The sequence below is a fragment of the Ylistrum balloti genome, unplaced genomic scaffold (assembly GCF_031769215.1).
Source record: "Ylistrum balloti isolate Yb309-2 unplaced genomic scaffold, AGI_CSIRO_Ybal_v1 Utg370230, whole genome shotgun sequence".
NCBI classification, from domain to species: Eukaryota; Metazoa; Mollusca; class Bivalvia; order Pectinida; family Pectinidae; genus Ylistrum; species Ylistrum balloti.
Genome location: NW_026782190.1, coordinates 618,663 through 632,254, shown reverse-complemented (window position 1 = coordinate 632,254; position 13,592 = coordinate 618,663). Strand labels below are relative to the sequence as shown.

Sequence of the window (13,592 nt, the reverse complement as noted above, 5' to 3'; positions counted from 1 at the left end):
CTGATGTTAGTGGCTCCTGAAGACACGTACAGTGTCTTAATACTAATTGGGCACAATATTATCAATATCTTCAAGTATGTCACTTCAATCTTCACAACGTAAGATTTCATTCTGTTTATTCACAGGACGTTTATGCTTATGTTTGACTGTTGTATTAGGTTAAACCCACACATTAACAACAACACCCTAGTGACAATCACATTACCTTGTGCAATGAAACTGTTTTAATGGCAAAATAATTTTTTCAGAAGTTTCGGCGAAAACATAAAATTGAATTAAGCAAAACAGAAAATATTTTAATACAAAACAAAAATTTATTTCGTCCTTTATTTTACAGTGAGATCACAATGGTTGGATCAGTGGCATTCATAGGCGAATCCTTATCACGTGTTTTAATTAGCACATGCGTGACCTAAATTGTACAATTGTCAGTGGCGTCCTTGTTAAGTGGAGGACGTTTGTCGTAGAGGGAGGGCGCATACAGAAATATACTCAATGTACCACAAACACAGGCTGTCGTGAAAATGTACAAGAATAAACGATCCATCACCATAGCAACGTACTTCCAGTCTCGAACTTCCTGAAAACAAAGATAATAAATGGAGATAAGTATGCTGTGTAGCAAACATCAAGGTTTTTTCAATTTCTTTACAGCATTACCTATTTTTTGTCAGAAAATACCTCAATGTCTTATATATGATCATTATACTGAGCATTAAAGTGTATAGATTTAAAGTTAGATAAACATAGTATAATATTTACTATTGTTTTTTTTGTTTTGTTTTGTTTTTTGTTTTTGAATTGAATTGAATAGAAAGAAAAATCTTCCAGGAAAAAATATGTTTTTTTTTTCATATTCATGAAATAAGGAGAATCACATTAACGGGCTATTGGGAATTGTCAGTAAGCGAGGACAGAGAAATCAGAGTATATATTTGTCCAAATGTTACAACAAACTTATTGCATAAAAAAATATTGAACAATATCAGTATTACTTGAAAGCATTTTTTGTTGATGTTATTGACTTTATTTTCTTTATAAGTGTGAAATGTTTCATCAGTTAACAGCTTCTGATGACCAAATATATATATTTATAAAAATCCTTTAACAAATTAAAGTTTAACATTCCTGAATTTCCTTAATCTCATGATTCAATTTAAAATTATGTACCCTTCCACTGTGTATTATGAACGGTAAGATCATTTATTTGTTTAAATGTGAAATATAATTCCTTTTCCTATTTTAATGACTGGTTTAGCATGACGTTTGATTTCGATCAACCTGACTGATATTCTAACCAAGTCGACTTTTCTGTTAGGGATATGCACAGAAAATAATCTAATGATCTGGTCAGGGATAGACTTAAGATATTTCTCAAAACATGCATTGCATTAATTGGGATATCGTTCAATATGTACTTTAATATAGCTCCAAATCAGGCACGTGGGTAAACTTTGAATGTTTCTCCGTGGCAAAATCACAATTCAAGAAACGTTAGCGGTCGTGTAATTCATTCCTATCTAATACTGACAATGATACTTGTAGATTTCATATATTGTTTTGCAAACGAAACAAAGGGGAAAATATACCACATTTGGATATATTTTAGCGATTTTTAATTTACATTTTTTTTCAATGCTGTGTTTCCTTATGACGTATTGAATTAATCAGTGTTGTAATTCGTTGGAATGCTGTAAATTTCCTACAATTTTACACGAGAGGTAGATATTACCTCAGAGTTGCCCCAGTCTCAGATATAATCCTTATCCTGTTGATCACAATTGGGTAAAAAAAAAACCAAACCGAGGTTGATTTTGGTGGGTTTTTCTTTCTTTTACAACACAATAAATTCTGCTGCAATATCAACGTTACTCCTTTGACTACATATTAAACTTTTGTGAACGATATCATTATTTCAGTGGAACGTCAATAAAAGATAAAGAAATGGTTGATAATCTTACAGCACGCATCTTAACAACTCTATTAAGATAATATATAAATAGATAGCCTGAATGATGAAGAAAAAGTATGTTTTATATATAGAGAGAGTCTGAATGATAAAGAAGAGAATGTTCTATATATAGAGAGAGAGTCTGAATGATAAAGAAGAGGATGTTTTATATATAGAGAGCCTGAATGATGTTTTATATATAGAGAGATGATGAGAGTTGTTATATATAGAGAGAGTCTGAATGATAAAGAAGAGAATGTTCTATATATAGAGAGAGAGTCTGAATGATAAAGAAGAGTATGTTTTATATATAGAGAGCCTGAATGATAAAGAAGATGATGTTTTATATATAGAGAGAGCCTGAATGATAAAGAGAGTATGTTTATATATAGAGAGAGTCTGAATGATAAAGAAGAGGATGTTTCATATAGAGAGAGCCTGAATGATAAAGAAGAGGATGTTTTATATAGAGAGAGAGTCTGAATGATAAAGAAGAGGATGTTTTATATAGAGAGAGCCTGAATGATAAAGAAGAGGATGTTTTATATATAGAGAGCCTGAATGATAAAGAAGAGGATGTTATATATATATAGAGAGAGCCTGAATGATAAAGAAGAGGATGTTTTATATAGAGAGAGCCTGAATGATAAAGAAGAGGATGTTTTATACAGAGAGAGCCTGAATGATAAAGAAGAGGATGTTTCATATAGAGAGAGAGCCTGAATGATAAAGAAGAGTATGTTTTATATATAGAGAGCCTGAATGATAAAGAAGAGGATGTTTTATATAGAGAGAGCCTGAATGATAAAGAAAGCAAATTGGCGAATTAAAATACAGTGAGTAGTAACCATCGCTTTAGTTGATCATACATGTTAAATTTTGATCTTGTAAGATTTTTTTATCAAAACTGCAGTGACGATATTTTTTATTAAGTTGATTAATTCCTATATCTTATTGGTAAAATGAAATATATGGTGTTTCAGATTGATTATTCTTCTATTGATGTACCGGACACTGCGGATTGTACATTTGAAGTGATAGTCCGTAACCACTACTATTAAACTTTCCCGTTAGCTTACCCCAACACTAAAACTTACCGAGTTGTCGTCGTCTTCTGACCGAAGATGATTAGCGATGTACGTCACGCCCTGGAGGGCATCTCGTACTTCCGCCGGATATTTGTTCATTTCCGCTCTCTCTTCGGACATGTTTCTGTGATGGAGGTTATCATACGGATGGGAGTCTCTCCACTTTGAGGTGCTAGGAGATGATGATCCAGTACCGCTATATATATTTCTCACCTCCCTCATTTCTATTCCGTTTACCGTCCGAATGGGCACTTTCTGTTTCCTTTCTAAGTCGGGCTTTTTCATTAATAAAATCCTTGGCAGAATTTCTGTAAACACACGTTTAACCCATGGCTTCATTTTATGTGTTGTTGGAGTTCTGAAGTTGATTCCTAGAGTGTAAACTGCTAGAAATATAGACATAGTCACCACAATCATAGTAAACAAAAGGTACTTCCCGATCAGCGGTATGACGAGCGAGGTGGGCGGATTAATGTCGGACAGCAGCAGGAAGAACACGGTAAGGGCCAGGAGGATGGATATACTGAGTGTGATCTTTTCCCCACTGTCAGAGGGCAAGTAAAACACTAGTACAGTTAGACACGAAATGGACAGACATGGCATGATCAAGTTGAGAGAATAAAAGAGAGTCCTACGTCTTAACGTGATGTTAAACATGATGTCGTAATACGGCTGATCACAACACGGGTAATTTTTCTCCTTCCGCCTCGCAGTCACGTTAATGATGTCCCACTCCACATTCTGGTAAAAGTCCCGGATGTCGATACCTCTGTCTATCACCTGTTCGTTTTCCCCCACCATGACGGCTTTGGAGTCACAAAGATGACGTAAATCCACCTGATGTCCATCGTATGTCCACGTACCGAATTTCATAAAACATTCTTGCATATCAAACGGGAAATACTCGACATTGATTGGACAATAACTTTTGTAGATGACCGGTGGTTCCCACACTACTCGACCAGTGTAGTGCACAGCAGCCTTGGTCAGCAGGGTCACCACAAAGTCTCCGTCCGCACTGAAACGAGAAACGACTCGAATCAGAGACTCACAAAGATGAGTTTCAATCACTGCTTTTCCATGTAAAAAAACTACTTGTATCAACTATACATAAAGGTATTATTCAAATGTAGTTGAAATATGTGATGTTATCATTTTGGTGTTCTTCCTTTTCTGGGAAGGCAAGAAGGAGAAAATTTGACGTAATACAATGCACAAGGCACTCAATAATGGGAAAATAAACATTAAATATTTACATTATTAAAAAGACTGAGTTCTGTGTCTTGATAAGCCGTGTGTATACAATTATTGATATTTATCTTTATCATAATAAGTCTACTCCCGCACTAATATGCATTGTTAGGTGACCTCACGCTCGAATATATGGTGTCAGGTGACCTCACGCTCGAATATGTGGTGTCAGGTGACCTCACGCTCGGATATGCGGGTTAGGTGACCGCACACTCCACTATGCGGTGTCAGGTAACCTCACGCTCGAATATGTGGTGTTAGGTGACCTCAAGCTCGAATATGTGTGACCTTTTTAACTATTGGGCTACTCACGCATCAATGTGCGGTGTAAGGTGACCTTTGTAACTATTGGGCTACTAACGCAATACTATGTGCGGTGTAAGGTGACCTTGGTAACTATTGGGCTACTAACGCACCAATGTGCGGTGTTAAGTGACCTTTGTAACTACTGGGCTACTTACTCACCAATGTGCGGTGTAAGGTGACCTTGGTAACTATTGGGCTCCTCACGCACCAATGTGCGGTTTAAGGTGACCTTTGTAACTACTGGTCTCCTCACGCACCAATGTACGGTGTAAGGTGACCTTTGTAACTACTGGGCTACTCACGCACAGTTATCTTTCAACCGTGATCCGGCTATAGGTTAAATCTTATTTAAATCTCGCGAACATTATACGATGCTCTTGTTACCAAGCCTTCCGCGATCGAAGAGACCGGCTATCTGATCAAGTAGTATCTCTGAGAGGACGATTCTGATGGCAGTGATAATAATGGATTTAAACACTAGTCTGTAAACATAGGTGGCGCTGTTGACTTTCCGTGTATGGCCAGTGGCGGCAAGGAGAGATTGTTTGTCATGCAAAGACCACGATCTGTTAACGTTGGACGTTCATCACACGTGCATCGGTTACACGATTGGAGAGAGTTCGATAGTTAATATCCCCCCAGGCGAAACAGACCAAACGAATGTGATTACACTCAAATCTCAATAAAAACGCACCCATTACTGTATCGCACAAATGAAGCTTAACCATGACGTGCTCTCATGAAATTCATTGACATTTCAACGATATATTTCTTTACAGAAGTGGTATTGTTTTCATCAAGAGGTAGAAATTACACATGAGAAATTCACCAGGGAAATGACCCAAATGCAGCAACTAATGTGGAGTTCAAGCACCAAAGGAAACTCCGCAGTTGATATTTAGTGTACATGGCTAAAGTTGGGAGACAAAAGCCAGGCAGACGCCTCGCCGATATCATGGAAAAAGTCGCGAATGCCGCTATAGATGAGTAACTGGTAAGATGTGAGGTCAACACTACCCGAATGGATGGCATGACGGTATGACGGTATGTCTGTACAAAGGAAGACATGGCGCCGTAAATACATGACGTCGTACACCGTAGACTCTTACACAACAGAGAAACATCACGCGCTAAATTCACTTTAACAGTTGCCCTGATTTCGAATCTTCAAATAAGAGAAAGTAATGAAATCCTTAATTTTCATAGAAAATCAAGAATGTATGATATCTGAAGTCAGCAACATCACGTTATAAAATCGCATGTTAGAGTCCCCGCCGCGTGTCATGAGCTGGCGTTCCCGTCCTTAATTGGGAAACATAGATTGAAGGAACTCGCACATCTATGAGCACGTTTTAAACAAAGCGTAGCAAAATTCACTGTCATGAAATAATTATTATACCTAATGTACATTTAGACGATCTTCATTTCGATCAGCTATAATAATATTGTCACCATTTTGTCATCCTATGCTCCAGCTAAGTGTACATATAATTATACGGTACAGATGAACTAATACATTATGTGTAATACGCTTCACACTGGTCATCAGTTTGATGACGATTCAACACTGGTCATCAGTTTGATGACGATTCAACACTGGTCATCAGTTTGATGACGATTCAACACTGGTCATCAGTTTGATGACGATTCAACACTGGTCATCAGTTTAATGACAGTTTCACACTGGTCATCAGTTTGATGACGGTATCGAAACCTTACACACTGATTTCTGGTGTGAAAAAGAACTATTATATATACTAACATCATGATGACACTAATAATTAGTGAGACACTGTTACGGAAGTAGACTTCCAAGTAAATCGACAATTTTACTGAAGCGATCGAGCTCTACAGTGACCAATTAGACAAAGGGACGTTTTGATAAGAATTCTGACATAACTGAAACTGTGCTTTTGGAGTAGGCAATACACAGAAATAACTTTCTCTTACATAACTGGAGCTGTGATTTTGAGGGGAGGGACAATACACAGAAGTAGCTTTCTGTTATATAACTGAAACTGTGTTTCAGGGTAGACAATATACAGAAACAGCTTTCTCTTATATAACTGGGGCTGTGTTTAGGGGTAGACAATACACAGAAACAGCTTTCTCTTACATAACTGGAGCTGTGTATCGGTGTAGACAATATACAGAAATAGCTTTCTCTTATACAACTGGGACTGTGTTTAGGGGTAGACAATACACAGAAACAGCTTTCTCTTATATAACTGGAGCTGTGTATCGGTGTAGACAATACACAGAAGTAGCTTTCTCCTATAATACTGGAGTCGTGTTTCGGCGTAGACAATATACAGTAACACGTCACTCTAACAATAACTGGAGCTGTACTTAATTGATACTTACTTATTGTATAGGACAATGTCTGGCCGCCAGAGGTCATTTGAGGGAATATGTGTGACTTGCAAGCCTCCGTATGCCCGCGGGTCCCATTTCAGTCGCCCATCAATCCATTCCTGGTTATCAAATAAATATGTTATAAATTGACCATGGTGTGAAACTGCAGTACAGAAGTTAGTTTTGTATCACAGTTGTGTCATATAATTCATAAATTATTAAAGTAATATAATGTATCCCATGTCTTTTATTTCCTTTGGCACAAACATCAAGTGAAGCGTGATGTGGCATGGTCTTTTGTCTAGTCGTTTTTTCATAAGTCGTAGACAAGGGATTAGAATTGTCTTCCGAAGAAACAAACCAAAAAGTGACTTAAGATAAGTCGATATTCTAAATGTACTTTCCTCCTCAAGGAGAATTTGGAACATGGAAAAATGCACACAGCACCCGAATGACTTTCCGTCATTAGGTCTCAAGGAAAAGGTAGTTGTTTTATCAGTTATTTGGCCTCATCTATCAGAACATTGAAACGAGAATGTCATTAGAAGATTGAGCTTTCTTTGGTTATATACTGTTTTTGTGAACGTTTATTTGATGTGGACGCATGTTGACGAGGACTGGGAAAGATGATTGCAATAGGCACTTAAAATTCAACAAACACCCGTAGAGAGGAGGCTTGGCATCAAGTCTTACTAAAAAGAATATTCAAGAACAGGGGAATAATCACGGCCAATTGGACTCATGTCTCCTATAGACCTCTGACACTTAATGCTTATAAACCTATCGCTTGAAATCAATCAACTTTCGAGTGATGGTGAACGATATCACAGTGGCTCAAGTTACGAAGAAAAGGTAAAACATTGAGATATGCTATATTCAATAGGATATGAAATTAAACCCTAGCATCACAACCTTACTCTACAAATGAATACGCTTTGGTTTTGTTCCGGCATGGTTATGTGTTTACCAGAAAATAAAATATTATCATTTAGAGAAAAAGTCATTTGTGTGTCTCCAATTATCCCTGTACAGGAGGACTGTATACATTACATATATCTTGACAGTTCTGGAGCAGAAAACTGGACTACTCTCGTTAAAATGCCAACGAAAGTCATCAAACATTAAATTTGAAAAGAGAAAATAACCGTTAAGACTATATCATGGAGTCAAAAAACTCATTATGAACAATACTGCCGACATTAAATTCTGCGCTACAAGTAGCTGAAATGATACCGTCAGTTGTACGGTAGTGCTACAAGTAGTCTATCTGCAATAAACGCCGGGTCATAACAATCGGAAACTCACGTAACACATGCGCACTAGGCCTGGCTGGTACAGGTGCTATCTGATTTCGGGAAGGAACTCCGGTAGAGATTTATTGTGACGTGAATTTGATGGATTGGAGGGAATGTTTTACGTGATAAGATCTGCCGTCGTTACATCTGATCAAGCCTTGGCGTATGGCCGCACGCAGATATAGTCTTCCATTCAGTTAAGATTTCGTAATCATTAAAAAGCAAATTGCATGTAATAGACATTTGATCAATTTACAGCGTTACAGAGCCTGGCGTTTAATATGCTTCGCCGATTGGTAAGATATTCAAAACGACCCGAAGACTACACGACGAAGTAGCTGTCTGAAGATGGCGTAAGTCAACAAAGAATGTACTCTAATCATTCCTGGAATAGTCCCCAGCAATACATTCCCAGAATAAGTTTTATTTCGGTCTATGATGTGAAATAAACTTGTACTAATATCAGCATTCACTGAGTATGACACTGTTCGTATGGTATGATAACATCAGATTTGAACGGCTTTAGGCTCGCTATGAAATAAGAAGCAAATCCTGTATAAATCGTACAGATATCATCTTTATACGTCATATGTATCAAACGGTTCAAAGCTTGGAAGGTCTACACATAAAATCTACGATGTGATGAGGATGTTTACTGACATCACGAGCTGATGTGGATGGTAATACTTGTTACAGATAAACAAGTCCCACTGAGACGTATTATCGTACTGATAAACTCGGAGACAATACCTTTTACACTACAGTGACTCAATATAATAATATCATTTCGTATTAATGGTCTCTATGATATTCACTGTACTGTATCAGACATCCCCATCCAATTATCAATATAGCCGTGCTCTGTTACCCAAACAATCGTTACCTCAAGTTTTTTTTCTGACATTGAACTTAGGTTGAGATTGGATTTTGTTGACATGTTGTTATTTTCTTGTTGCTTTATTTACCGACATGTGTGAACACGGTGGAACTCTCTAAAGATGAAGGTAAGAAAACTGTCAGAAATGGAAAGAACTGGCTTTGCATTCAAAATCTAATGCGAGTGCTAACGAACTGGTAGTGTGTTTTGAGAAGCATTTTATAATTTCAAGAACCAAACGATAGGAACAACCCATTTACACTGGTGTATCATCTCTAGTCAACCTTTTCAATGTTCATGTTAAAATTTCAAAACGTTTGTTACCTTACTTTGTTTATTTGAAGTTTACAAATTAAAATATATGTTTTTTGTTTCGATGAAATCTATCATAAAACGAAGTTTACGGGGGCGTCAACTTTTTGTGTTCTTTATTGATTTATTGTGTGATTTTGGCAAGAAACTGTTACAATAAGACAAATTGTAGTCTAAGGCAGGAACGCACACCTACTTGTAAATCTAGAAACAATTGCTGGCTGAACAAAGTGTTACTTATGATCACATTTAGGTCCCGTCTGGTTATATCATTTAGACTTATAAGGTTACTTTCCTGAAACATAACTGACACTAGATACCAAAAATATCATGAGTTACAGATTAGTCAATGAAACAATGGCAACACTTCAAAAGGCAATGCCGTGTATTGGCATTGAAAAAAAAATTCAACAACTCGTATATTTGAATTAGAAGGGTTACCATTCACATTGATAAATGGGCAATATTTCCCCAGAGTATACGTCCTTTAATTTAACTTGAACTTGATATGCGTGATGTGTAGGTGACGTTAAAAATGGCGGTACAATTTTGAGGTCAATATTATCAAGCGAATTATAATTCAATACATACGATACAACCCTAGAGGATTTTAGAATTTTTGTCTAATTATTAAAACTAATCTACTAGAAAGGTTTAACACTGAAGATCAATCGATATTTTTTCTACATTGCCGATAGATTACCCACAAGTCTCGGGTCTTTGTGTTCTGTTACCGGAAGTCTTAAGCGCTTGCTTACAAATAATTTGATTGGTCTGAGCCGAAGACTAGAGCCTTATGGCGACAGCAGTAATTTAAGGAGGTCGTCATTGCAAAATCATCTAATGATAAAATACAATGTTTTGTTATCTAAGAATAAAACATGAAATATTTAGGAGAAATCCCTGATGCACAGTTTTGATAAAGGCTGTCTGACATTTGAGGAAGTAAATCTCCTTCCAAACAAACATTTCTATGGCATAGACAACGTAGATAATGAGAGCTAACCAATCCGAGCGTTCTAATCTTGTTTCCTGATCTACTCTAGTCCTGTTTGACTTTCTTGACGATGGCAGTTCAAGAGATTTCCCAGTTATTTGTATAAAGGAATTGGCAAAACAAAAAACATATCGATCGTGTCCAAAAAATGAAAAATATGTTAAAGCAATTAAGTGTCAATTTTCTTTCTAAGTGAAGCAACGCGAGGTCGTAATCCATCATTTATCAAAGATTTCCTAATATGGTTGATTTGTACTTTTGACAGGTCACATGATTCTGATTACCGTTTATAATATATTATTGAGCATTTTTATTTTACAATAATTGTACTTTTGTGTTAATACCTATTATTTCCTTGTTTACTTCTTTATATTGACTTGAGGTTCGGTTCCTGTTTGTTACCACTGTAAGATATTTTATAAGATGGCTGCCTCACTATCTTGGGTTTCCGCTGTCCTTTTCTGAGGTCAGCTAGACTACTAAACATTGTGTGATTATATTAGACCACACGAAGTCGTCACACGATGTATGTTTGTTTGACAATAAGCGATGACCTTAAGTCTATATTATAGGATTGTGTACAGTTACAATGCAGACTGCTCTCTTTAACGTGGCGATACAACACGTTCTGTTCATGTATTGTACTTACTTGTCGGAGCCAAACACTTGTCGTCATGATCTGATTCTTCTCGTCCTGTAAGAAACAAGGAACATGTCATTAGTAAAACAACCCTGGCTTCATCAAGTGACTGGTCTAACACCGGCAGAAATTACATTTGGTCGGCAAATACCGAGCTAACGAACAACGCGGATGTCATTGCATTCAAAGGAGAGATCATGGAAATATGGTGTTCGGGGTTCCGGGAAGGGGGGACCAGCCTCATTAATACCAAACCCAGACAAAACCAAAGATATTGTACTCAAATTGTGCCAAGACATTGACAAACGTTTACCTACAAACGGCATCTTATCTTAACATCAAGCTGGCGTTATATGCTGCCACTATATCCTTACCCCAATGAGACCCCCATTGGAACGTCGGTTTTGCCATACAATGATTTCAGGCGAGAATCTCGCATACATACACAGCGGAAGTATAATATCGGATGTGCTCCAAGGACTCTCAAGTTGACAGGTCTTTTCAATGAAGCACAACAGACCCCTCTTCATTATTAATTGAAGAAATTTGATCAAAATGGTTCGTTTCTATGTTAAAGTTACAGAAAAAGCCTCCGGATTCATGCCGAGATACGTGATGCCACCGACAGATATCGGCTTTTCAGATTGTCGATTAAAAATATCGTAACATTTTATTTAAGACGTATGGAAGCCAAATAACCCCGAAAAAGACCTAACAAACGGTGCTACCTCTTGACCTTTTAGTGTGCTTATCTATGTTCTTCCAAAATTTTGCTGATGAGATTTCAGAAATTACGTCCGCACATTGAACAACCTTGATAACAGCGCACCGATATTACATAAGATAGAAAATTCAGAGATATTCACCAGGTCGTGTTCTCCATGATGAATGTGATTTATCAACTTAAGTAAAATAACTTTGTTTTTCAATTACATCAACATGTTTAGAGGTAACGGCTTATGGGGCTCAGTACGGGAACCCAATCAGGGTTACAAGCACTTTGTCCTACTACTGACAGGTGATGTTTATGTACCAGAATGTTGTTAGTGTGTATGGGATTAGTTGGGATGTATGTTGATGTTGGTGAGTGCATGTTAACAAGTACACAAACACATTCATTACTTTGACAACTTGTGTATACAAAGAAGTATTTTGGACAAACAAATTCAATTTTATCGATAAAAAGAGATTTTTTTGGGCAAACACGACTTTTGATAAATTTGTGAGGATTTTAGAGGTGGTGGTATTACCTGGATACATCATACAGTGTCGAAATATGCTAATTTTAGTACCTTTTGATTACATAGATGTATAATATATAACAATGGTTTAATGTCCTACACTAATTCCTATATAGATATATACGTAGCAATTTTTATAACTATATTGTATGGCCTTAGTTGATAGATAGACTGTAAGTCTCCGTTTAACGGGCTATTTCAATGACGTAATTAACCAAACAAAACAACTAATGAGAGATGGGCCTTTGTTATGTAACAGGAACATGTTTTGTGTTCTGCTTTGTGTCCGTGAAGCTCAGATTTGTACTGAAATACTGACGGTATGAAATGAAATTAATTTTTTTACCTAGTCGTATTCTAAAATGGTCTTTTTTTACATCCCAAGTAATCTTTCATTGTTTTATCAATAACTATATAAATATACATTGGGATCGGAAAGAAACCATCAATATTTTTAAGTAATTACGATAACACAGACACAAAGAAATATCCAAGACCACCAGCTTCGAAATTCCATCTAAACCAGGTCTTCAGTCATCCACGATTTTGCAACCAATAATAGCAGAGTATGGGTTAAGGTTTCCTTGGCAATATGACATTTCAACAATTGTTTTATCTGTTAAATCATAAGGCACATCAGGAACAATAGTCAGTAAAACGAAGCTATTTCCCTGGCTCGGTAAACAAAGCTGTTTCCCTGGCCCGGTAAACAAAACCATTTCCCTGGCCCGGTAAACTAAGCTATTTTCCTGACCAGGTAAACAAAGCTACATTTATTTCCCTGGTACGATAAACGAAGCTATTTCGCTGGCTCGGTAAATAAAGCTATTTCGCTGGTCCGGTATAGTTTGTATTGATTTAGGACATACCATGACATAACCCGGCAAATAATGATTGAATATATTTGCATGTGTAATACGAAATTTATGAATTAATGGTATTGGAAAAACAAAAACTGTTTCAGACGCTGAATAGTCGTTATAAAGTATTGACGCATTGGCTGTCGACAAAAAAAATGTATGATTGGGTGATAGTAACTTTGATCTTCACAGGACGAAAAACGTCATCATTGTCGTCATATTTGTAGATTATCTACATATCGTACATCATATGGAATCATCGGGTCTCGGACTGAGAAAAAAATAATGCCCAACTCTGTCATGGTTTGTGTTTTGGGGGGCAAGGTACGTTAATCTCATAACACTATTTTTTCATGATTAACAGCAGACTACCTTATGTGGCCCTAAAGTTGTGTGACGTATGGAGAACCCTTTACCAA

General features: G+C 36.8%; 1 protein-coding gene across 1 annotated transcript in view; it reads right to left on the bottom strand.

Annotated features, from left to right (window-relative positions):
* Window positions 1–342: 342 nt before the first annotated feature.
* Window positions 343–13,592, bottom strand: part of LOC132551991 (acetylcholine receptor subunit alpha-like 1) — a 39,731-nt gene continuing 26,481 nt past the window's right edge. Inside the window, exons 2-5 of the mRNA XM_060216137.1 lie at window positions 11,082–11,126; window positions 6,961–7,070; window positions 3,049–4,057; window positions 343–580 (exon numbers count right to left, since the gene is read on the bottom strand). Of these exons, the coding sequence (XP_060072120.1) occupies window positions 413–580; window positions 3,049–4,057; window positions 6,961–7,070; window positions 11,082–11,126 (1,332 nt within the window). The 3' untranslated portion in view covers window positions 343–412. The remainder of the gene's footprint in view (window positions 581–3,048; window positions 4,058–6,960; window positions 7,071–11,081; window positions 11,127–13,592) is intronic.